Source organism: Carassius gibelio, chromosome B5 (genome assembly GCF_023724105.1).
Source record: "Carassius gibelio isolate Cgi1373 ecotype wild population from Czech Republic chromosome B5, carGib1.2-hapl.c, whole genome shotgun sequence".
Lineage (NCBI taxonomy): Eukaryota > Metazoa > Chordata > Actinopteri > Cypriniformes > Cyprinidae > Carassius > Carassius gibelio.
This window is the reverse complement of record NC_068400.1, coordinates 32,317,904-32,345,056: the sequence shown is the minus strand read 5'-3', so window position 1 is coordinate 32,345,056 and position 27,153 is coordinate 32,317,904. Positions and strand designations below refer to the sequence as shown.

Below are 27,153 nucleotides of genomic sequence, written 5' to 3'. Positions count from 1 at the left end.
AGGTACTAAGAGTATAATTAAAATTCATTGACAGCGTGTGTATCTGTATGTGTGTGTATTTATCTGCTTTTATGAGACCAGCTATAATGTTTCATCTACAGGCTCTGTGCTAATACGTATTTACATTATACTTCAGAAATCATTTGATAAAGACAGAATGCATGAAAGAGACAGAGACAGATTACCTTATGTCTTCCCGAAAAGATAAACTCCTGCCATTAACATGACAAAACTGGCTTTTGTCTCAGACTCTCTCAAACCCCTTTTGTGTTATCCATTAGAGTATAAAATCTATGTTCTTTTTATGCCTTGCTCAATCCATTTAAAAACAGTAGATCATCACAACGAGGGTCATAAGCTTTTGTTTCCCTGCTAAATAAAGTGCCATGTTTCATGCTTGCACCAGTTAAAATAAATAATGTGTACTGATGTTAAGCTGAAATCAGAGAGAGTGAAAATAAAATACCATTAAATTCTTTCACGTTCCTCATTAGTAAAGTAAACTGCTCCAGTTCTATTTTTGTTCAGTTCATAAAATAAAAAGTGCATCGCACTCATGTTAACTTTTTATTCTTGTTAAACTGTCACATTTTGTTTATTCTTTAAAAACAAAAAAACTAAAATATGTATATATTTTCAATGTGTCAAAGAAAAGAAACTGAAAGATCAACTAAATTTTATTCAGAATTTTGAAGCATTCATTATAAAAACACTGTTATAGTTGGTCATCCCATATATTGTTTGTCCATTGTGGTTTGACAGATTTTAAGAGTTTCTGACAGATTTGACAGATTTGAGACATCCACATCTTAATCCCCCGGTGAGACTGAAATAATCATTTTTCAACACATTCAGGCTCTTGAGACAGCTGTGTCTTTCTCACCTAACCTCGACAGTCAGGTAAAGCATTATTTCCTGCGAGTTTTTTTTTTTTTTTTTTTTAGTACAGGTAAGTGTTTGTTTGGGATTGAAAAAGCATAATACTGCAAAAAGTTACTACATTCCAAAGTATAAACTAATATCTTGGATATCATTGGAATAAAACATACCATCCACTGTTACTCAGAACTGAACTGAAATTGAAAGGAATTAAGCATTCTATTTTAAAGAACCAATTGGATGGATTCACAAATTTTAATGATTCACCAGTGAATTTAATTGATATGAATGCAGCAGTTAACAACTCTCTGATTCAGAGATCTTGTTGGAGCAACTCTCAATTGAACAAATAGCTGTTGGGACTTGCCCATTTCAAAACGAACAAAGAAACTGTATTTTAAAAATGTTTTTTAAAGTGTGCTGCTGACCACTGATTTAAAATAGATCATACATATTTAGGTCAGTGGTTCATAATAATTCATAATAATGTTGAACTGAGCTGCATCACCGACATTCACCTTTATCGACTAACTACAGTAAATAGTAGTCCTTATAAACAAGTACTTGTAAAATATACAAAGACTTGAATAAACTTTTGAATGTACTTATTGTAAGCAGACATTGCAACTGGTGTATACAGGATGTACTTCATCCTCCATTGCTTCAAATCTACCATCATTATTCCAGTGAAAGGTTCCTGAATGAATATCCCCCCGTGGCGCTCACTTCCGTTGCTATGAACTGCTTAGAGTGGCAGGTCAAGGCATACATCAAAGCCTCCATCCCAGCTCTTCTGAACCCGCACTAGAATGCCTATAACCACTCAACCGAGAATGCCATAACAACCGCAATTCATCTCACACTCGGGTCACCTGGAAAGTAAAGACCCCACTTCAGGATGCACTGATTTCAATTCAGCTTTCAACACAATCTTACCACACACCCTAATCAACAAGCAGAACCTTTTCCCGCTGGTGCGTCACGGGGGAGAGAGTTTTCTTGACAGACTCACTCTCTGGCCTAGAGAAGTTGTGTTGGTGCTGACAGAAATGCCTTGTAATGGATAGTAAATACTGTCCAGTACATCACTGTGACCCTGTTTCCACCCTACGGAAGGACCCCATTTATCTATCAGACCCGAGGCATAGGAACATCTACCATTTTCTTTCCACAGGCAGTCAGCATTTATCAGCACATGCCTGCACAGATTCCATATATTACACATACATTGCGTCATTTATTCTCTATCACCCACATCTGTATTATAAGTTCAGACATGTTCAAATTCATTGAAAGAAATAAGGGTGATTGCTTGAATGTAGCTTGAAAGCTGTCATCGTTTGTGTACTCAAAAACTTCTGGCTCTGATTGTACGAACAAAGACATTCTTTTAAATATATGTTTAAATGTTGTGTTCTGCAGAAGAAACAAAGTCATACAGGTTTGGAATGCCACGAGAGTAAGTAAATTAAGACAATCCTCTTAACTCTGGAGTGCTATAATATTGAATAGGACCGTATTTGTCATTGATCATTTTAAACTGTGTATTTGGTTTTAAAGAAACATTATCCATTGGAAATCAATCTGCATGTAGAACATGAGACAAGCAGAGATAGAGGCTTAAATATAGAGTGCTTTTTAATGAAAGCTGCGCTGCAGAACTTGGGTCTCTTTATCGCCATCTGTGGTCGAAACGTAAAAGTACAGAGCATTTTATTTTATTATTTTTTCCAGTCAGTTATGCTGCAGTATACCTCAAAAAATACAAATCATTCTACAAAAAGGATTCAAAAAAAAAAAAGAAAAAAAAAAAGAAAAAAAAAAACCTCTGCAGAACTCTGCCTTGTTTCCTCTAAGGTTTTACAGTAGTGTTGTGAGAATATCACTTCCCTCTCCCTCAGATAGGACAGTTTCTTTCAGAAATCAGCAGCAGTTTATTGCTTGCCATGAAACTCAAAGCTCTGTTTTGCTGTGCTACTGAATGACTGTATGAACAAGAGATTTTCAAATGGGTATGTGTGGAAATGTTCAAAGAAAAATGGTATGAAAATGCTAATTTTAAATGTACTTTTTTTATGTAATGAAATTACATTTTATTACAAAAGGGGTCCTTGCAGGGGATGCAAGGAGTATTAAGGAGCTAGGAGTGTCAAACACATGTCCAACCAGCTCCAACACAACTGCCTGGAAGTTTCTGGCACTCCTAAAGACTTGATTAGTTGGATCATGTTTGTTTAATTAGGGTCTTCAGTCATATGTGATAGTAGAGGCCAGGCACCAAGCTAATAAGAAGTATATTTACCCTGGAATTAGAAACCACCATCACCCTTTTCTCCTATCAATCTCTAAAAGCTTTCTTTTAGTTTTTCTCTCACTCCTGTCCTGGCACTGCCGGGTAATAATGTTCAAATGATCTGAATTTGAGTTCATGCCACTATGGTCAGTCTATTAACACTGCACCAGCCCTCTTGCCAGCCGAAAGTAATTGGTGGAAACCAAAGGCTTTGCTATCTTAATACAGCTTAGGTGGGTCAAGAACCTTTAAGTAAAAGGGCTTCACTTGGTCAACAAAAAGAAAGATTGAGTTTTCTGAGGAAGGAATTTTTGCAGTAATGTTTTGATTCTCATACATAATGGAGCTGGCGTAAACACAAAAGTGCAAATCAGTATTTATGACCTTCCTGGTGACTTCATTTAACCCAATCTGTTTGCAGTCTGTTGAGAGAGCGTGTCGTATCATCAGACTTCAAGATAACTGTCCCCAAGCAAACCTGCATTGCTCCCACAATAAAGCAACCTGAACCTGGCTCTTCTACCCTCAGGCCCTTTCCTTTTCCATATGCTACACTGTTGTAACACCTCTTGCATTAAGAGTGGATTCTCAAGATGAGCATTTTCTTTTTGCAGAGAACTGCGGCAGGTCTTTACTGAATACAGGTCATCACTTTTGCCCTCTGTACATTTTAAGCCTAGCATTTTTACTTATGTAGGCTATATATAAAAAAGACATTACAGATGCATCACTACATTTTAATTGCACAGTTATGGAGACAATAAAACATTTAGCTGAACTGGATGCTGAGTTTACATTTCAGTTCTGTTTAACACATTTTCATTTTTTCACTCTCTTTGCAGATTATTGTAGGCAGCAAACCTCATTAAAAAATATTGTGTGAGTTGTCAAGTTTAAATTTCTTTCTCGTTCTTTTCCTTCCCTTTCATCCAGGCAAATGTATCTCTTTTGGGTGACTTTTTCATTTAGGCCAATTTGCTTAGAAGTTTTTATGATCAAATCAGAAGTGTGACAGATTGGTTTGTTGCAGAGTTTGAAACAGTTTGTTGTTTGCATTTTTTCAAAAACAAATTGATCTTCAGAAGTGAGACAATGAAGCGTGTCCAATAAATTCACCAAACTAAACACATTGCCTGTGTCCTTCTTTCTGGCACTCAAATATGAAAGAAGGACAAACAACTCAATGAGTTCTTGAAGCTGAACTGTAAGAGCCATATTCATATAGTTCTATCAATTGAGAAGTGTCATATAGGGTTATTTTAGAAATAAATTTCTACAAATTTAAGAGATTGGCCAAATAAAACTATTTCTGTTTGTTAGAATTTCAAAGCAGTTATCAAGGGAATAAAAAAGACAACTTTTCCCATTAAACATTTCAATGAAATATGATTTAAAATCAGAGGAAGTGCACATTATGTTCTTAACTAATCTTTACTGTCCTGTTCAATAGGCAAATAAGAAAATAAAAAGAATATATAAAGAAAGAAACCTAATTCTAAAATCAAATAACACCCAATGATAAAGCCACACAATAACATCTAGTGTTAGCATCACTTTATAACACCTATAGATAATACCCAGTGATAGCACTCAAAGGATCTATTCCATCTAACCAAGAGTTGGTAAGTGTTAAACCCATCTCACATTCATGGGTTTACACACCTTTATTTCTAAGAGGAGTATTATATAGATTATATAGAAAGCAAATGAAAACTGTGAACAGAAAGCCTTGCTCACATGTCTTTTTTTGTATAGCAGAGAAACATTGTGCTGCAGGACTCAACACAACATAATCAGCCTTTAATGACTGTATATGTAGTCTTTTTGGATGTTTATCCTTAATCAATTCACAAATACATGCAAAGATAAAACAAATGAAGAGGAAAAGAGGAAAAGAGGAAGGAAGGACAAATGAGAATACTTACTGCACTCTTTCGACTCCTGGACCCTTGTTTTCATGAAGGCATCAAACAGATGGGGCCAACCACTGTTATCCACTGCAACACACACACACACACACACACACACACACACACACATTTCTGATATTGACACTTATTTATCTTGAATATTCATATTTCTGTGTGCATGTGTACGAAGCTGGGTAGTAACTGAATACGTTATCTGGATTATGTAATCAGGTTTCAAAAAAGAAGTACTTGGAATTAGAATTACAAAAATTACATTTTTAATTACTCATAATCCGACTATGGTTACTTTTTATTATTATTACATGAATACATAATATACAATAGCAAATAATTATTCATAATTTATTAATTCTGCCTAATTCCTATTTTTCATTTTTTTAAATGTTCCTTACTAAAATAGCCTACTGCTTATTTACATTCAGTATATTCACATTCAGTCAATCACATGTAAAAATATATATGTCCTTGAATATATATATATATATATTTTTTTTTTTTACATGTAATATAAGCATTACCAAACTTTTTTTGTCATCTGAACATCTTTCACCTAATATATTTGGTGAAAGTATATACACTTCATGTTATTAATTACAAGGAATGGAATATATTTTGTACACTCTTTATTTTTATATAAATATTGTATGAGATCATTCTATTTAAATTAAAAAGTAGTCTGAATATTTAACCTAAAATGTATGATGTAATATATTACGTTACACACACATAGCTCTGCATGTGTATGTGGGTGTCTGTTAATGATGATATAATGATATAATGTGGAAATTTCTGCACACTTAATGCAAGTGTGCAGAAATTTCCACATTATATCATTATATCATCATTAACAGACACCCACATACACATGCAGAGCTATGTGTGTGTAACGTAATATATTACATTGTGCATGCATTTGTATATACAATCTATTGTCCGTATGTCTTGCCCACAGTCTTACCGCAGTTCTCTTCGTCTGCTCCATTGGGACAGTCCTGCTGCCCGTTGCAGTGCTGTGGTTGAGGCAAACACACTGACAGATTCCCACATGGAAACTGACCCAATGGACACATATCAGAGCCTGAAGAATCTACATTCACACAACACATCCATTAACAGAAACAAGGTGATGCCAATATCTGCTCAGACATGGCTTTAGGTTTTGACTTAAATTAAGTACATTTTTATTACTGTCAGAATAAACAACAACATAATTAGTCATAAATAAATACAATTGCAATGAAAATTTTTGAATATGTTTTCCAGAATTAATCAAATCCAAGTGAGAGACACATTTCAAACAGTCCTGACTTAATCAATCAGCCAGCAACATTGATTCATTTATCACATTACACTGAATGAGTCCCTGTCCCTGTCCTTGGTCTTTTCCTTGTCTAAATCTCTCTGCATGCTGTTTGTTCAGTGCTCAACTTCTCAACTCAAGCTGTCTTTTTTGTGGATGTGGAATATGAGAGATACATAAATACATACACATCTTCAAATGGCAAATAAACACGTATAAAACACAAAATCCCTGGTCAAACATATCTTGTAGTTACATTGTATTGCTTAGAACTGATTCCCAACTGAAATAATGCGAATGTTGTTGTCGTCCCTTTCGTTGCACTTCTGGAGGTCAGAGTTCACGATGCAGGTAGGTCACGTGACTGATGGAAGACTTAAGTTGGTTAGTGGTAACCCTGCCACCACTCGCGTGACCTCTCAGCCTCATGACAACATCACATTGTACAGTATGTCTCAAACCCATGACATTACAGGACTCTGCAGCTGTGATGTAACACCTCGGGAATGTAAGGTTCTGAATAAGTGTGGAATCTTACCTGATAATCAGTTTTTAATATGTAAATCTTTACATTCAAACCTGAGATATGCAACCAATGAACAGGTTTCAAACCCGTTGTATCTGCCACTTCCAATAAAAGATTCTATTAAAGTAACACAACAAAAGTCAACCAGCCAGGATTACAGTATATTGAGAGAAAGTTATTGAACTGGAATCATGCGAGGAAAATAAATTAAGTATTTTTATAAAGCTCTTAAAGTAAAAGCTCTCAAAGCTCTCTCCGCTCTGCAGGGTACTTAGACAGGTTTTTTTTTTTTTTTTTGCATTTGGATTGAGGAGAAGTTTACATTGCTTCAGGTTTATCTATCATATTTCATCTGAATAACTGTGTTAGACATCTGGAGGATAATATCTGCCAGTATGTGACTGGAGAACATCGTGTCTATATTATTGTACATCAGGCAATTCATTTTTTTAATTACTGTGTTTAAATGAACTTATGAGCACTTCATTATGAAATAATTATAAAGCTATGAACATAATATCTTATAATCTAAGAAAAAGTTCTAAAGCAGTGGTTCTCAGCCTTTGGCATCCCCATAGTTGAAAACCACTAATCTATGCCACTTTCTTCATATTTATTTATGCAGTATTTATTTAACTAAGTGTGTGCTATTGATTTATTCATTTACTTCTTTGTAACTCATTTCTGATGCTGGGTCACTGTTAAAATACACAGTCGGGGATCAAATATTTATGGGTAAGATTCCTTTAGCCCACAGTGAGTATGATATACCATAGAGTCTTAGAGGGTCCTTCTCAACACAAACAACACAATGTTGTCTCCCCCTGAAAACAGTCTTGATGACATCATAGAAAACAGTGGCATTTCGTTTGCTTTCATTCTTTGACTCTTTGACTTTAGTCACTGTCCGTTCCACATTCCTCATTCTGCTTTTCATCTACGCTATGTTCTAGTCAATGGACTCTCTCTCTTTCTGTCTGCAGGATGAATATAAAGCAGTGGTTGGTCTATGTAAAGCTCCGGGGAGCTGCTGTCATGTAGCACAGACACCTCTACACATCCCCATCAAATCTAAGGGTCTCTCTCCATTATTCACACACACATGTAAACACTTGAATAAACCTCTTGAACACCTTGCCAATATACTCACAGCTCTGCCATCATTATCAGGTAGTAAGTCAGTCATGTATATGCTAAGTCTGTCTGCCCCGAACTACACACTAGTCAATTAGCTCACCTCTCCAGCACCGTAACCTTCACACTCTGGTGTTTCCTTCTTGAAATCTCTCAAACACAGGCAGGCACAAATTAAAACACATCTGCTTGCACATGCACAGATGATCTGCATTGTCAACTTTTCACCATGACTAAAGAAAATCTGTGAGACAAGAAAAATAAATCTAACTTGATGTGTGACTCTGAAACGGAAAGGTGTGTTTGCCGCACTCTCTCTCTATCACACACCATCATGCAGTCCAGAATCTAACTCGCTGTAGTTTATCACCTTAAGGGAGATACATAATATCCAGTGCAACTGTTTTGTCATGGGGGCAGTATCCTAAAAGAGACAACTTTGTACTCATATCTATGTGTAAAATGTTCATATTATGACCTTAAAGTATGATCATGTTCCTAAAGTATGAACCATTCAAGGGTAAATAAATAAAGTGAAAAGATGTCCCTTTTGAGGATACCGTCCTTGTGTATAGCTATGTTGTACTAATGTTTAACTTACATGCAGTTTTAGCACATTTTTCTGAGGGTGCCCATATAGCCACCGTTGGGCCCAAGGTGACTATTGTATTGTATAAGTAAAATAAAAATAGACTGATACATTTAAACTGATTGATTGGACGCAACATTCATTTTAATTGTCCTACCTATCGTTAAACACAAATTAAATAAAATTGTTTCTCAGAGCTGGGACAATTGATATGCAGTATAAATATTTTGAGTTCATTAAGTCATCAATGTATCTTTCTTGCTTTCTTTTTTTAAATTGCTCAATTCAGCGTATTTCTGGGATGAGGCAGATTCCAACCTGGAAACTACTTCTTCATCAGTTTATTTTGCAATTTGATTGCATGCATGAGATAATTTTCAAACGACCACATTCTGCTCATGGACACACTTCATGCTCCTCTACCCAATATGACTCATTCCTCTTTGTCCTAGTACAGGCATCTATTAAGAATTCATCCAACCTTCAAGGCTAAGCATTAATGACGTAATTTAAAATAAGATGCTGCCATAAAAAAAATAAAAATAATAAACGTTCTTCAAAATACAAAAAACTCTATGTGCTCTTCTGGGGTGTATTTCAGAAAGGATGATCAACAAACTCTGAGTTAAAACTTGAACTCTGAGTTGACTTATACCCTGAGATTGGCGTTTTAGAACAGCGGAAGAGAGTTGTTAAATCCACTCGGAGTAGGTTGTCTCTAGGGTTTAGTGCGTGCACCGTGAGGGGAAAAAAATGTTCAGCAGCTTTTTCCACATAGTCTAATTCTTTTTCACATAAATAAATGTTATCTAATGCAACATGCAACATTTCTTAAATAGGTTAATGAAAGACATTTGACTTCTTTTCAGAAGCAAACCGCAAAAAGGCAGAGACTTGTAAAATGGGAGGAGAACCTGCACCAGCATCACTGACAGATGAAGAGGAGAGGGCCACAATACCGAGCATTTATCTTGCACTACCTTTCCATCTGGCATCCTTCCATTCCATAAGGTAATCAGCTTCATTTTCAGAAGGTGTGACGGTGAGAATATGCGTGTAATCAATGCATCCAACCACACTGGAAATCCTAAAGGAAGTTCTAATTATTAGGTTTCTTAGAGGTCTCAACCAGATGTTATCAAGTGAACCCCATTCAAAAATGTTAGACTAACGTTCAAATAAATATGCATGTGGATATGGCAAAATAAAGAAATCAAATTGAATTGAATCCTCTCCTGAGTAAGTCCCCACAAACTAATGCAGCCTCCTCATCAGGATCCCTTATAAAAAGACACGCCATTTTTGCCACATTGACTGTGTCTGCATGATTAAAATGAAAGTGGTCCGGTGAGAAAAATAATCCTGTTTACTTTTTCATTAAGATTATTTTTCAGAATTTTTACTCACCAAGAGGTTTAGTTTTGCCTTTTATTGAACGAAAATACTGAGTTTCAAACTCTTGAGTTTCCAACAAAACCCACCTTCTGGAATACACCCCTGGAGACAGGTATAATAATTGACCTCATCAAACAAGATTTCTAAATACCAAAGGACTTAAGCTGCTGTTCTCTAAGCAGAGACCCCCTAACTGATTAATGGTTTTAGAAGGTCACGTTAAACCCCAAAAGACAAAGTGAAACATCTACAGATGTATTTAGCCTTGATTAACATCTGTATAAGCTTTCAAAAAGACAAATGAACAAGATAACGATGTACATATAGGGCTAAACTGATAATACAATTCTGGCCGATATAAACACTGATAGTTGTTATCATGTCATGACTAATAACCAATAATTAAACACTATATATGTATGTATGTGTGTGTGTATATATATATAGGCTTATTAAATTATTATTTAGGCTTATTTTAGGCTTATTACATTATTATTACTTTTGAATATTGTACTTTAAGTGATTATTTGATGACAGCAGAGAGGAAAAATGAGAATGCACAATTAAATATTCAATACTGAATGATACCAATAGGTTCAAAAATTAAACTCATATGGTACTCTAGATATAGATACCAATCTTCTCACGTAAATTAGGGTAATTTTAATAACCAGAACAAAACTCTGCAAGCCAACAGAAGGATTTCAAAGACAATGTATGAGGTGAGAGTGTCATAGAAGGATGCGTACATTCTCCAGTCCTTGAGGGAATACTGAATTCTTGATTCATACTTGTGACTGTCCATGACCCAAAACACAAAAGATTATGGATCATGAGAGATGCCAGAGGTCATATCACAGAATATAAAATCTCCAGACAAGTGAATAAATATGGTGTTGCTTTCCAGCACCTTGGGGAATTTTGCACAGAGTGTGTTCTTGCATGTGTGTGTCTGCGTCCATCAATCTTCTGACTTCTTAATAATTCAACACACCCCCTCTCATTCTCTCTCTCTCTCTCCCAACCACACACACACACACACACACATTTGTACCTGTTTTAGGAGATACTCTTATGTGCACAATCTTATCTAAAACAGGTTGAGTTTCTCATAATGAAAAAATACCAAACAATTACAGCATATCTATAAAAGCTACATGGAAACCTCAACAGGACGCACATACTGTACTGGATCATCAAACATTTCTTTACTAACATTAAAACTAAAATAAAATGCATATGTGCAAGTCATTTCTGCAGACTATCCATTCACAAAAGTGCCATATAAAAGTAGAACCAGCGTTCCATTTCTTTCCAGCATAATTCTTACAGGCATTGATATACAACCTCTAATTATATTAATTAAAAGGTCTGACCCGAAAGGCAGATCCAACTGACTGAAGCTCATTTACATTGTAAAAAGCATTTATATTCATTCAGTCACATTTATAAAACCATTCTCGACTCGTACTGATAAAGCTTTTTTGAAAAGTGCAACCCATTAACTATAGTGACTCATTCAACAGATGGTTCATTCTCTCATTCATCTGCCATGCGGTTACCTGTGTTCAGAATGAGAAAGCCATGTCAGATACAGTTAGAGATGAAGAGACGGAGTAGAAAAACATTAGTGGGTCTTACCTGAAAGAAAAGCAAGGGAAAAGGAGAGAGAGGAAAGGAGGAGAGGAGGAAGCATGATGCGTGGTGCTCTGAGAGACAAGTGAGTGTGTATCTCCTAGACTGCTAGTTGCTGATCTGAGCAATGGAGACACACACACACACACACACACAGAGAGAGAGAGAGAGAGAGAGAGAGAGAGAGAGAGAGAGAGAAACTCACATCTATATCACAGAGATAGCACTTGGACATGGAGAGATACTCTCTTCCAAACCAGCATGATTTCTAAATACACACTCACACACATGTGCTTGCGTAAGGAAAACCATGCTCTGTCTATTATTTGAGGCATGTGGTTCCCAATCCTGGTCCTGGAGAACCCCAAACACTGCTCATTTTAGATGTATCTTTTTCAAACAAACCTGATTCAACTCATCAGCTCATTAGTGATGACTCCAAGACTTAAAATCTGTGTCAGATAAGAGGGACAACCAAAATGTGTTGGGGTGTTCTCCTGCAGGACCAGGATTGGGAACCACTGATTTAAGGCATCCTGTTGCTACTTTGCTTTTAAGACTTTGTAAGGTACAGAGTATTTTTAATGTTGACAACAGAAATGTGCATGTGTATATTTGTCTACAGAATGTAAGAGGCAGAAACACAAAGGTTGTATTTTATTTATTATAAATTGTAAAAACTACTATATGGTAAAGATCCCTCTAAATTAGCAGGAATTTGCACCATCTTAGTTAGCTGTGTGTAATGCAAGCAACGTACTTAAGCAAAATGTCAAAAACTAAAACAAACAATAAAAAATAAAGTAAAATAATTTCAATTAGGAGTAATAAAATAATAAATTAGGAGTGCTAAAAAATAAAGCCTCAAATAATAAATAAATAATATAACTAATAAATAAATCATATAAATTAAACATAACTTACAAGTAGCTGGACTAAAGGCGTCTACGTCTATCAAGGAATGCAGGAAAGTTGTTTCAATAAAAAATTATTAAATGTTTTGGGGTGTGAGAAAGACTCTTTATGATATGATATATATAGCTTTTATTTGTTGTTGTAGTATGACAAAAAAATAATAATTCACTGTATCAGCAAAAGCGCCTTCTTTCAACGTTAGAACTCATTTTAATCTGTGTTTTGTTGTTATGTAGTGACTCATATCCAGTTTACAGACAGAAGATTTTACGCACAGGATTCTAGTACTTTTTAACATCCACAGCGCCATCTAGAGGAAACCAAAGATGTGCGGGACTCCCTAACGTCACAGAACCGTACGACGACGTCATCACCGGGCGACAACAGGGGAGTAAACAAACCTGAAAACACATTCTGAACTTAAAAGTAAAGTAAACGAAGATTTAATATGCCCAAGGTGGTGTCTCGGAGTGTGGTGTGCTCGGACACCCGTGACAGGGAGGAGTATGATGACGGGGAGAAACCTCTGCACGTGTATTACTGTCTGTGTGGCCAGATGGTCCTTGTACTGGGTGAGTAACGTTAGCCCAAGTTTCCAGTCATGATCTTAGCCGTCAAGTAATTCACTGTTTACATTCAGCGAACAGTCACCAGCTATCAGACTAACTGAAGTTTAAGAAATCATCGTGTTTCCATTGCTTAATATGCACAGAACTATTTAAGGCCCCTTCAGTTGAAATTTCGTTATTTTTTTATTCGAAATTTTCCCGACTTTTAACTATATCATAAAATATCATGATTCTTAAATGAAAATAAATACATGGTTCACCTTTATAGATTGGGTTAGTTTATTTTTAATGGTCGAATGGCAAAGTAGCTTAATATTAGTATAATCTATTTACTAGAAGTCAGCTAAAATGGGCTATCAGGTAAAAAGGTTGACAAAAAAGGTTGTAGCCTCATATCTTTTTAAATTGTTGTAGCCAATCATAATAACGGATCTTGCATTGTAGGTAAACACTTGTTGACATGCAAAAATAATTTAGATTGGTCTGAGTTTTTAGGGTGGGCAGGGCAGAGTGTTACATTAATGTCAGAGAAATTTTAAGGTAAGTGAGCCTGTCAAATTTCATCAATCACTAATAAGGGTACCAACAAACCAAGGTTTATGAACAAGGTTTTGACGTGCTCTTTCAAAAAAAGTATAGGAAATATTAAATTGTTTTTGTTTGTTTGTTTGTCAGATATGTCCTTATCTGCAACAACATGTTTGACAAGTATTTGACAAGCATGCACACAAAAGACACCAATGCACTGAAACACACACCTATACATCATGATCACTTCATTTTTAATTGCATTGTTTAATTAAATATTGGTTCGACTTTCTATTTCATGAAAAACATTCATGGTGTTGTTACAATGGCACGCTGAAGACAATAGTGTCAATTTACTATTAAAAATAAAATTATTTCAGCCGAAATTACCTGGGCCATTTTAACAGAACTGTTGGCCCATTTTACCTGAATGGTGAGCCTAGGCTCAAGAAGGTACTTTCTGATACTCTAACTCTCATAATTTTAAAATAATTATACTTTTTCACATTTAAAATATATATAGGCCTATATATATTTAAGAGACTCATACTAACTGTATGTATATATTTATATATCTGTAGATATCTTGCATAGCTTATTTGATGGTATTATAAGTCATTTACCAAAGCATGGCCCATTTTAGCTGACTTCACCCTACCATATAAAACCCATCTTTTGGAAGCCGTATCCAAAATCCACTTTGCTTAAAATCCTGTGGGGGCACGGTTGAAATCACGTTCCTGGAGGAGCAGTCTAGTGCTCTCTGGTTTAGTGCCCTGGGCATGTGCCCAAACTGCCCATGCGTTAATCCATCCCTATTAATATGTTGTTGTCCCATGTTCACTTTTAGCGTTATGACAAAATTGCGGTGTGGACAGCGTCACCAATTATAACGGAAGCTTTCTCGATTCATCTTTCTCTCTCTGTGTGTTGTGTTGTGTGTGTGTGTGTACTTGATAACTCTACATTGGGGGGACCAAATGTCCCCAGAAGGATAGTAAAACATGAGGGAAAAAATATTAAAAATAGTAAATTATGTTTATCTGAAAGGTCAGTATAAAAATAATAGGAGTTTATGGAAAGTCCCCACAATTCGCAGAAATAAATGTGTGTGTTTAGGGTTATTTTTAGGCCTGAAGTGCAGACCATTTAAATGCAGACTCATTAGAAACACGTCTGTTTAGCTGTACATTTACTACATGAGTACTGCGCTGCGTCAAACTGATTGTACTATTTATTTTATGTAACCTCTTTTTTTATTCTTAATTTTTAAAATTCATTATTAGAAATAAGATCGCGTGGGTGTTTGAATCAAGATTGCAACCTTTTAATGATTAATCGGGCCTCTTTATTATAAATCAGTCATCATATTGCTTCTTTCAAATCTAAATGATTATTTTTTTGGTTCAGTAAATGATTCAATGACTCATTCATAAAGAGTGTCAGAAAGACAGTCACTTACTGGTGTAACAGGGGCACTGAAAGTTTTTTTTTACTGATTCAGATGATTCAAATAAATGGTTTGAATCAAATCCTTTACACTGTTCAGCTTTGTCCTCTAACCTCATTGTGTTCTCCTCACACCTATGTGTCTGCACCTGAACTCAGCTGAATGTGTGAACAGGGAAATGCTTTTAGAGCAGACGGACTGATTTTTCACACAACAGGGCTTTGTCCCACTCAGCCTCACTTATGCTGTGAATATTGTAAGATAGGTGTCATCTTATACGCATGGCGCTTCAAAATGTGTTGTCCTCTACTTTGGCACGTGGACGTGATATGAGATGCTCAGGTTTTTTGGGCATCCCAAAGCACAGGAGCATCTGTGTCATCCGAATCCTGTTCCGGAATGTGTCTAAATGTCAAACTGTTGCATTCAGCAGATATACACTTGGTTTAATCTGATTAGTTTAGGCTGGCAACCAAAATATTGTTTCTTAAAGGGTTAGTTCACCCAAAAATGAAAATTCTGTCATTAATTACTCACCCTCATATCTTCCCAAACCTGTAAGACCTTTGATCATCTTCGGACACAAATTAATTGACAATTTTTGATGAAGTCCGAGAGATTTCTGACCCTCCATAGACAATTACACAACTGAAATGTCTATTCTTTACTACATTATGGTGAATTTCAACTAGGGGTGCTCCGATCACGATCGGCCGATCGTTAATGCGCATCTCGTCAGTAAAGCCGGTTTTCTAATCAGCGGTTAATTCCATCAGGTGCGTGATTTCACATAGAGCAGCTGTTACTACACAGAGCCGTTGTTAACTGAGAAGATGCGTCAAAAAACGCTGAAAATTAACGTGATTTGCGCATCTTCTCTATTAACAACGGCTCTGTGTATTAACAGCTACTCTATGTGAAATCACGCACCTGATGGAATTAACAGCTGATTAGAGAACCGGCTTTACTGACGAGATGCGCATAACGATCGGCCGATCGTGATCGGAGCACCCCTAATTTCAACTAAATGTAACTTACAATTAATCCAATACAGTTTAGTGTACAATCAGTATAGACAAATATTGCAGACATCTGCATGTTCTGGATGATATCTACCAGGAAAGGTCAGTCATACTGGTCAATAAGACATCACCTTTTTGCTTTACAAGAGTAGGTTTTGTCTGTTGGCTCTGCAGTGTGTGTGCTTTGTGTTAGAAGTAAAGAGAGACATAATTAAGCCCATGTGTTCTTTTTTTAGACTGTCAGATAGAAAAATTACCCATGAGACCACGGGACAAAGCCAGAGTGATTGATGCAGCAAAACATGCCCACAAGTTCTGCAACATGGAGGAAGATGAGACCGTGTACTTGAAGAGGTGTGTGTTTGTATGTACGTTTGTTTTGAAGTTATTAATTGAGACACTGATTAAGATTCACTTACCGCTGTATGTCTCTCTGCAGGTCAGAGGGCATCGAAAGACAGTTTCGCAAAAAATGTGGGAAGTAAGTAAGCCCGCTTACTCATTTCACAATGCACAGAAGATACATCAGGCATACCGAATGTGTGATAATAAACTGTCTACTTCAGCATGCAACATGTTACATACGAACACAATTATACATCATTGGTTATAGCATACAGTTCATTCAGTAATAATTATTACAAGCCACTGCTCTCTGGAATACTTGAATTTGATTAGTCAACCACTCCTTTCTGTGGCCAATATTTCATATTAGCTAGTAGGAAACTTTACCACTGCCATTCAAAAGTTTGGTTCATTAAGATTTTAATTTTATTAAAAAAATTTATTAGTGTTTTTATTCAGCAAGGATGCACAAATTTAATCAAAAACCACTGATAATAATAATACATTTTTGCACCAAATCAGCATATTAGAATGATTTCTGAAAAATCATGTGATGCTAACGAAAATTCAATTTTGCCATCACAGGAGAAAATAATAATTTTAAAGTATATTGGAATAGTCACATTTATTTTAAATTGAAATGATATAATTCATTTAAATTATAATTTTTCACAGTAGTTTTGTTTTAACTGTATTTTTGGTAAATGCAGACGTGGTGAACATTTGAGGCTTCTTTTAAAATATAAAAAAAAAATCTCAGGACCCCAAACTTTTAAACAGAAGTGTAATAAAACGATTGAATCAATATTCCGTGTCCATTTATTTATTTATTTAGCAGGTTTGTAGTATACTGTATAATGTAGTCATAAATTACCCCCTTTAGGATGATGCATAACCGTCCTTACTTAGTCTCTCAGTTTATGACTCAATCATGAAAACCGTCTTTTCCAGTCATATTATCTCCTGTCCTTAAATAAGCATGCACAAGACAACAGTCAGTATCAAGTTTCCTGTGTCACCATGATGACTCTGTCATGCTGTGGCCAAGAGGCTGATGTCAAGGCTAAGAGAAGCTAAGTGGCAGCAGTGGCACTTTGCTTGTGAAATATGCTAATTAAGTGTGATCTCAGAGTTTTTAGCAAGTTTGATTACTGTCTAAAGCTGAGCTCACACAGGTTTTTTCTATTAGGATTGTACTTGACTTCTTGTCAGACTGTACGAACATGATCATGGCACACTGTGGGATCTCAGTTGTCATTAATGTCAGACTGTACGACAGTCAACACATGTTAAAAATGAGTGTGTTCAAGAAAACTTGTCTGTAGTTCTTCATGATCAACTCGTACACATTCAGTGACTGCGAGCTGCATTGCATGCAGGGCTGAAATATTGGCTATATGTATATTAATGTGTATGAAGTATACGAATGGCGGCAATACTGGCATATTTAAGAACAATAGTGCAAGCAGCACTATAACCCACATGAAAACGGCAGCGCCATCAGAGTTTATCATAGCAAAGACGAAGTATCATATGAATTCTGTGAGCGGAGGACAGAAGCGCTGGAGTTTATGCAGTTAGAAGAAATCTCTAGCATTAATTCTGATCATAGTTGTCTTGAAAAACGAAGACAGTTTGAGGTTTGTCGTAGGAGATGTCTCACTGCAGGACTGTGCACCAAATCTTCTGACACTGCCAGTAGTTCGTCGGAGGTCAAATATGAGCGCAACGGCCATTATTCGGCTGCCGGTGAACATGTCAAACTAACGATCAAAGACTACAGATTTTAGCCTAGGATTATAGAAATCTTTTAGGATTTTCAAAATTCGTCTAAGACGACCAAAATTGTGGCAACAATCACACATTGTGAAATTGGCATAAATCTGATAAACTGTATTTTCTCATAAATCAATATTGAAAGATTGTCAAGTTTGAGAAATCAGCTGGGTTTTTTTTTTTTTACTTTTTTTACTTTTTTTTTTCTGTGTAGGTGTGGTCTGCTCTTGTTCTATCAGCATCAGATGAAAAGCACTCCAGTGACGTTCATCGTGGATGGAGCGCTGGTGAAGTTCGGCCAGGGATTTGGAAACACAAGCGTATACAGCCAGAAACAAGAGACGCCAAAGAAAGTCAGGGTAAGACACCACATTTTAATTTGAAAAGATGTGTGAGAATTGCAGAATATGAGGTGAATAAGTTTGTGTAATATGCATTGTAGGTTATGATGACAAAACGCACCAAAGACATGGGCAAGTTCAGCTCTGTTACTGTTTCAACGATCGATGAAGAAGAGGAAGAGATTGAAGCGGTGAGTTTAAGTTCATCAGCTGCCTATCTGGCCTGACTCATCCCTTACATCATCTCTCTTTGTCGAAGAGGTTTGATTGATTGTGACTTGTTTATCCTACAGCGGGAGGTGGCGGATTCCTATGCCCAGAATGCCAAAGTGATTGAGAAACAGTTGGAGAGGAAAGGAATGAGCAAGAGACGCCTTCAGGAACTGGTAAGAGCACACACAGGAAGATGAAAGAAAAGGCGATGTGCATTCATGCTTCAGGCAGATTGAAACTTTAATATAGTCTGCAACAGTTAATGAATTTAGAGTTCAAGATGACAGAGACCCCTCACACACACACACGCACACTCTTAATCTTATTTACCTTGGCAGCTCTTTAAAGTGGGTTGGTTAAGCAGCTGAGGGCTTGTATTTGATTATCTTAAAAAAATGTGGAGATAAGCACACACAAGTTCTTGAGTCGCACTTTAAACACACATTAGGCCAGCATGAAGCCAGGTCATGAACAGATTTCACTTGCTGTTAAAAACTGTTTAATGAAAATCAGCAAGAAAACTCGACATGAACAACAAAATCAAAAGTTATAGTTGTGATTCAGTCTGACCGATTGTTTGCTAAATGAACTTCATGTGATAATCACAACATGGCTTTTGTATATTTTGTTTCAAATTAAGTTTTTTTATGTGAAAAATTATTACAATTCAGAAGCAGTTTCCAGCTTACATTTTTTTATTGAAACTAATTAGGGTGAAAAATAATGCGTTAAAACGTTAACGCAATTAACACACTTGCCCCGCCCCAGACCTATGTGGGTCATCTGACATTTCATACAGTTGACAAATATGAGGCAGGGCAACATCTCACTGCTATATGAGTGTTTGTCTCATATTTACATCATATAGTTAAGCAATATCACACGAGTGCAAATGTGATACCGATCTTATACAACAGTTTTTTTAATACAACATAATTTGTTAATATTCTGTTATTTTAGACACAATGTTGTATGTTTTGCTCAATTTTGCCAGGAAAACATAAAGAAAAAGCAGAACTGTTTTTCTCTGAGCAAGTTTCATTTGCAGATTTCATTTCTTAATGCACATATTGAAAGAAATGGGTGAACCATTAGGCTCGATGGATATGAAGCGGCACTGCAGAGACAGATCGGCGTATGACATCAAAGTACCGCAAGAGCGATTAAAAAGCATGCAGAGTTTGCTCTCTGATCTCTCTATTGTAACTTTGATGCCACACACCGATCAGGTCTGATGGTCATTATCCGCTTCAAGTCGAACAAGCCTAATGATTCAATGGACCAATCATAAAGAGAAGCATTTACTTCACTCCTGAATGAATCAGCCATTTGAACCAATCAAATGAATTAATGGATGGCTCCATGACTTAATTATTAAGTCACTACTATCTGGCAGTTTTAGTTTATTATTTAGGGTATAATTTCATTAAATAAATAATTTCATATTTTCATAATAATAATAATAATAATAATAATAATAATACAATTATTAAAGGCTTCACCAACCCAAAAAGGAACGTTTTGTCATCCTTTTCTCACCCTCATAGTCTGAAAGAGTATATGTTATACATTTTTATGTTGAATCAAACTAAATACTTCTTGCTGAAAGGTACTTTTTGTAATGTCTGTTGTAATGAATTTACATCATCGTTTGGGAGTAATGTCTGATTTATTCGCAATTAAAAAGATTCAAATATTAATCACTTACCAGCCCATAATATATGGGTTTGGTTTGTACCTTGGTTCGGGTGTCATGGTTCAATACGATTTCGGTACAGCGGGGAAAAAAATAACTACTATGTTCTACTAAATCTACTATGCTCTGTTTCTTTTAATTTATTTTCAACAGACAGTAGTACCAAATTACACATTTTTCCACCTAGATGTGAAAATACGAAATATTATTACATTGTTAAATATATATAATCTGCAGTACAAGTGTACATGCAAGGTATAAATCTGTAAAATATATTTGATAATATAATGTATAGCCTAAATAAGCTGAGTTTCAGTTAATTTTTGTGACAGGCTTAATTTGTTCACAGAAAGGAAACTCAAATGGCAGAAAGCAACATCTTATTTGTCTTCTTTATTTTACAAAAGCACAATGTTTTGTTTTCATTGTTATTGTAAACAGTCTCTATTGTAGACTTTTATACAGTGATGCATTATTAATAAGTGAAAGTGATGTGACATTCAGCCAAGTATGGTGACCCATACTCAGAATTTGTGCTCTTCATTTAACCCATCCAAAGTGCACACACACAGAGCAGTGAACACACACACACACACACTGTGAACACACACCCGGAGCAGTGGGCAGCCATTTATGCTGCGGCGCCCGTGGAGCAGTTGGGGATTCAATGCCTTGCTCAAGGGCACCTAAGTCGTGGTATTGCCTGTCCGAGATTCGAACACACAACCCTAGGGTTAGGAGTCAAACTCTCTAACCACTATGCCACGACTCCCCAAGCCAATACAAGTTAAAATTGATTCTGCTGGTATAAGGAAACAATTGACTTGATTGTGCTGGCGCATGCATACACACACACACACACACACACACACACAAAACAGCGATATCGTTGACTTGATTGCAAATAAATGCACAGACACTATTTAAACTGGACAGAGATGACATCACTGAATTCAGTGATGAACTGCTTTTAACTGTCATTTTGCATTATTGACACACTGTTTTCCTAATCAATGTTGTTCAGTTGCTTTGACGTAATGTATTTTGTTTAAAGCGCTATATAAATAAAGGTGACTTGACTTGACTTAACTTGACAAAACACATCAGTTCCAGCATTGCTAACTTGACAGCACAGTTGGTACTTTATCAAAATAAAACACAATGAACCAAACATAATAAATAATAGTTTAGCATTTATATACGTTACATCGCAAATATGTAAATATTATGGAATATTTGGATTTGTGCTGAATGAGAGAGGTAGGATACATGAGCACATAGCTCCATTTCGCAAACACTTGAGTGCACAATCTTTAAAAGTATACTGCTTTGTCAGTCTTTGAGAGACGCATTCAGAGTCACCAAATTTTCACTGTCTAGTGAACTTGTTTTCAAGTGCGCTACTCACGGGATTTGCTGTTCTATTGCGGTCGGCTAGTTATCATGTATATACCATGTATACATACACACATTCATATGTATATATGGACTGCAGGGGATGGACAGAGAACTTCCCTGTTCCCATTTAGTTTGAAACACTTGCTGTGCAGACACACAAAACCCATAACTCAAGTCCATTTGAGCTATAGAACTTCACTCTGGGAATTTCTGGACATAATATTAAAACTGCAACTGAGAGGAATAGAGTGAGTTTTGCAGATCCAGGCAAAAGTAAAGACTGCGGGAGATGCTGAGTTTCTTTGTGCAGTTAGTTTTAGCTATTATACACACTCACTCAGACTTTGTTAATGTGATTTGTACATGAATGATGTTCTTTTGAAAGAAAGAAAATATGACAGTTGCTTATAATAATGTGTGAATAATATGTGAATGGTAAGGCTACCATATATTATTTTTGAAACCCACAGAGAAAGGTTCAGTTAGAGGATGTGGTATCAGTACTGACTTAAATGATAATGTGGTATTGATTTTAACAGATTTAAACTGATTTCATTTGCAATCTGAACACTGCTTCTCTCCACACAGGCGGAGCTTGAGGCGAAGAAAGCCAAGATGAAGGGAACTCTCATTGACAACCAGTTCAAATGAAGATTGTGTCTAAATGAGAGAGACAGAGCAAATGAATGAGATGTCTAGATGTAGCTACTGGAGAGTGTGTGTATTTGTGCAGTTGTGTGTATGAAGGGAGGAAAAGTTTTTTTTTTGTTTTTTTTTTTGCAGATTTGTCTAAATGGTCAATAAAAACAACTGAATTTTATTACATCAGCTGTCATCTTTTTTTAATCTTCTATTAGATACAGACATTTACAGAGTTGTAATTTCAAGGCTACCGTGTTTGTGTAATGTTTGCAATAGAGTTTTTGTGTAACTGTCCTTCAACCCGGCATGTGTCATGGTCACATTCACACATGTTCAGTTCAGTTGTTCTGTTCAGTTTTGTGAGCAAGATCGATCAAGCAAATCACTGGAAGTGCCATGTGGACAGAACCTCTTAGAGAACCTCTGAACAGTGATGATGTGCACCTGCAGGAAGAAAGATGTGTGTATCTGTATGGCTGGGCCAGTGTTTCTCCGTCCGGTGCGGTCCGTGATTAATGATCAGATTCTGGATCAGTGAACAGTACATGAGCATTATTTCACACCTGCACAAACCCCAGTGAGACATTGTACCTGCACAGGTGCAGTTAATAGCCCTCTCATACAAGACCATACCAAACCGTCTGTAATGAACAGATCGAGGGCTCATCTGCTGCTGACATATGACTAGATGAGCATTGTTTTTTGTTAGATGTATATCAAAAGAAATGACACTAAATAGAATAAGCGGTTTGGAAAATGGGAGGCTGGATTATCATCTGTGTCGGGTTACACGCTACATATGACACATTTATCTTTTTATAATATAATCAGTGTAGCAGTTATACAAGAACATCAGTGGCAATTATTTTAAATATGTTGCAAATGAAGGTTTGTTTTTAAATGTCTTCATTAGATTCTTCTTAAAACTTCTGTCCTGTAATTAGAGATGCTATTTTTGGGTAAAAAGGTCGTGTTGGCAGTTGTTCGGTGGTGTAATGAGAAAAATTCGACATGCAGTCCTGCTGTGAATGCCTCATTGAAGAATGAACTGTTCATTATAAGTGAGAAAATGTGTTCAAATTTTGATAGATTGTTGATAACAGAAAATAGCCAGCACTATGTGATGTATAAACTGGTTGCTCAAGATTTTATTCTTCAGAGATTTTTTGAAGGTGAGCAGCTTTCAGGCAGCTGCATACTTGACCATTATTTAAACTTCAGCCATTTTATAGGGTAAGATGACACACCTATACTCCTTTAATCACAGACAACACAAAATCTCATCTCAGCTCTTGATGAATGCTTATGCTAATTTTCATTTTGTCATTTAAGTTGAATGTCAAAATTTGCAAGATTTAGTCAGTATTGATCTTATCTTGTATCTGGAATAAAACAATCTGTGTTATTGTACTGAATATTAAATTTTTAATGTATGTTTAAGGAAAGGAAAGTGTGTGACGTGGCCAAGTATTGTGTCCAATACTTGGAATTTGTATTCTGCATTTACCCCATACAAGTGCGTGCGCACACACACACACACATACACAAACACTATTTTCAGTAGGCCACAACTGCCCCCTTATAAATTAATGAGGGATTTTTGGACACAAAAGTGTTTAGATTGTAAAGTAAAAATTCCAGTTATTTTATTATTTTGAAGTAAAATGTTCAAATTAAATCTTGAGGGAAGGGTAAATTTGAGACATCTTTGCTACCATAAAAAACATGTAATGTTGAACATCATATGCCTATATGACATTCATGTTACATTTCAGATCAATCTTTTTCACTGCATTCTACTTTGTTTTGTCATCAGTTATTAAATTAAAATTGTTAAAATGTAATTTTGAATAGAATGGTTCATTTAGTATTTTACATAGATAACATTTTGAAATATGTAGTTATAAGAATCATATCAAAAGTTTATACATGGTACTGTAAACCTTTATCCAGCAGAGAGGGCAAATGTATTTTTGATCTTTAAATTATTTTTTTTATTATTTATCTATAATTTATTTTTATTTTTGTGTTATATTTATTTTATCAAAATAAAAGCTAATTGTTTTTACGTCATTTCCAGTTAAGATGTAATTTTGTCAAATTATGCAAAAATTTTAAAAAACAAAATTCTACAGTATGTAATTTGAGACTAGTTATGTTTGTATGTTGTTAATGATAGCTAAACCATAATGGTATTTTGATGTGATGTGATATTTAATTCAGCAGATTAATTCTTAAGTAATTACTTTAGACCTTTTGACTTGTCATCAGGTGTGAATTTGGTTCACAAATAGAAATAAAAACACTTATATGAGAGTGTGTGTGTACACTTCCTGTGCTGGTAAACAATACACAGGCCTATATTCAGATTTGTCCCAACATTAACCCAGTGGGATATGTGTCATGAATATAACAGGCTTATCTCCCTGTAGGATGGTTCTACAGGCCTGCGTGTGGGCAAAGGTTAATGTGTGATAATTTTAATCAGTTTCAAGAGTGTCTTGAAAAAGATCCCACATTAAATTGCAAACTGCAAGTAACTAAACCATTGATTTTTTAATAAATCTGACACATGGCTCCTCAAGACAGTCTCACTCACAAACACTCCACTGAGCTCCACATCATGCTGCAGAGCACGGATCGGTCCAGCCTGTCTCTCCTCATGGGCTCGGGAGAGCTGCCAACAAAAGTCAGCAGGAGGGCAAGAACTTTTTCAATAGTGGACGCTGCAGCGAGTCAGATTAATACACACTCGCTCCTGCTGTCCCACGGCTCCTCCAGTCAGAGTGTGTCTTATTGTCTTTGCCCTGTTAACTTTTAATTATAAACCAGCTAGTAATTTAAGTCTCTAAAGGTTTTTTAATAGTGCTTGTGTATTAAAAGCAGATGTGGATATATCACAGCGTGTGACATGAATCATGGAAGTATGGGCTATATGAGTATGAGTATCTTCATGAATATCAAGGTTTTTTTTTAAGTTTAAAGGAGGTCCTCGAGTTCACGCTGACAGTGATGTGTGTGTGTGTGTGTGTTTTATTGATGGGGGTTGTAGGTGTTAGTGCAGATATAAGCATGTTGATGTGGGATGGTATGGGTGTTGACAGGGCGAGAAATTGTTCTTTGGTTGGAGGGAAAGATGTGTGTTTCTGCAAACGAGTAGGTCAGTATATACATATATTGCTTTAACTATGAGCAAATGTACATTTCTTTAATTCAATTTTTTTTGATAATTAAATATATTTATATAATTATTAGTATATATATATATATATATATATATATATATATATATATATATATATATATATATATATATATATATATATATATATATATATACTAATAATTATATAAATATATTTAATTATCAAAAAAATTTGAATTATGTTTTTGAAAGATGTCTCCTACACTCACCAAGGTTGCATTTTATTTGTTAAAAATTATTTTAAAATGTAATGTATTCCCGTGATGCAGAGTGAATTTTTCAGCAGTTATTACTCCAGTCTTCAGTGTCACATGATCCTTAAGAAATCACTCTAATAAGTTGGTCTGGTGCTGAAGAAACATTTATTATTATTATTATCAACGTTGAAAACAATTGTGTTGCTCATCTTTGTGGAAAACATTTTTTTTTTAAAATTGATGTTCTAAGAATATTGTTTTATTTTAAATGTAAAATTATTTAGTGTCAAGTCACTTTTGATCAATGTAATACATCTTTGCTAAACAAAAGTGTTAATTTCATTGTAGCCTATATGTTTTATTTTTATAGTCGGTTTTGAGGTGTGTGCTGGATAAGGGATCAGTTACTTCAATCTATCTGTACAGTGCATTTATTTGAGTTTAACCTGATTTTCTTTTCCCCAGGCTGTAACAATATTGCAGTAATCGGTGTCCTGATCTGTGTGTGTGTGTGTGTGTGTGTGTGTGTGTGTGTGTGTGTGTGTGTGTGTGTGTGGAGACTGTCAGTGGGTAGTGAAATTCCTAGGGTAGAGACTGAGCACTGTCAGATGTGTATGACCACGCACAGAAGAGAGGAGGATGGATCCCTCTAAAGATTTTATTTCAGGCCAAAATAACAATTCTGTATTTTTTTTTTTTACCTAAGCCTAACAGTTTATTTTTCCGATCCCAAACTGTTATCTTCTCCAGGCATCACGAATTTAGAAAATGTACCCTATTTTTTTCTATAAAACCAGTAACCACGGCTATTCACGCCACAACAACAACAACAAACTCTCTGATCTTTGCTCCTGCAGCTTGAGGACATTTTGACAGAAATTTCCCATGCTCTTTGGAAATTTAGAGCTCAAGAAAAGCTTTGTAACTGAATATTACGCTTTCATTTGAAAGGGAAAAGTCAGTGCCAGTTCATTTAATTACATTTTATCAGATTGTATGACATTTAGCAGCTGTTTCCTTTGATGTCTGAACCGTCGGTGGAGACTTTAGAAATTATGATCTCAACATGCCCTCTAGTGGCCATCATAATGAAAAACACATGATCACAATTAAGGGATTAGCTGTATTCCAGTGATTAGTACTGAAGCCGGATTTCTGCATAAAGTAGAGAGGT

The 27,153-nt window shown here is 35.7% G+C and overlaps 2 protein-coding genes across 2 annotated transcripts in view; one reads left to right on the top strand and one right to left on the bottom strand.

Moving 5' to 3' along the window:
* Positions 1-11,743, bottom strand: part of LOC127957010 (relaxin receptor 1-like) — a 31,110-nt gene extending 19,367 nt beyond the window's left edge. Inside the window, exons 1-3 of the mRNA XM_052555341.1 lie at positions 11,689-11,743; positions 6,062-6,190; positions 5,098-5,169 (exon numbers count right to left, since the gene is read on the bottom strand). Of these exons, the coding sequence (XP_052411301.1) occupies positions 5,098-5,169; positions 6,062-6,190; positions 11,689-11,743 (256 nt within the window). The remainder of the gene's footprint in view (positions 1-5,097; positions 5,170-6,061; positions 6,191-11,688) is intronic.
* A 1,184-nt stretch (positions 11,744-12,927) lies between these two features.
* Positions 12,928-22,755, top strand: LOC127957011 (STING ER exit protein). Its single transcript, XM_052555342.1, has 7 exons — positions 12,928-13,169; positions 16,403-16,520; positions 16,606-16,647; positions 18,502-18,646; positions 18,730-18,819; positions 18,922-19,014; positions 22,524-22,755. Exons 1-7 carry the CDS (start codon positions 13,046-13,048, stop codon positions 22,584-22,586), a joined length of 675 nt encoding a protein of 224 aa, XP_052411302.1. The 5' UTR covers positions 12,928-13,045; the 3' UTR covers positions 22,587-22,755.
* The last annotated feature ends 4,398 nt before the right edge of the window (positions 22,756-27,153 follow it).

What these genes read in the sequence shown, in the direction of transcription:
- LOC127957011 (XM_052555342.1), top strand. Translation starts at nt 13,046, where the DNA reads ATGCCCAAGGTGGTGTCTCGGAGTGTGGTGTGCTCGGACACCCGTGAC. An exon ending in TTTCGCAAAAAATGTGGGAA is followed by an intron (nt 16,648 to 18,501) that starts GTAAGTAAGCCC and finishes TTTTCTGTGTAG; the next exon opens with GTGTGGTCTGCTCTTGTTCT. An exon ending in AGACGCCAAAGAAAGTCAGG is followed by an intron (nt 18,647 to 18,729) that starts GTAAGACACCAC and finishes TATGCATTGTAG; the next exon opens with GTTATGATGACAAAACGCAC.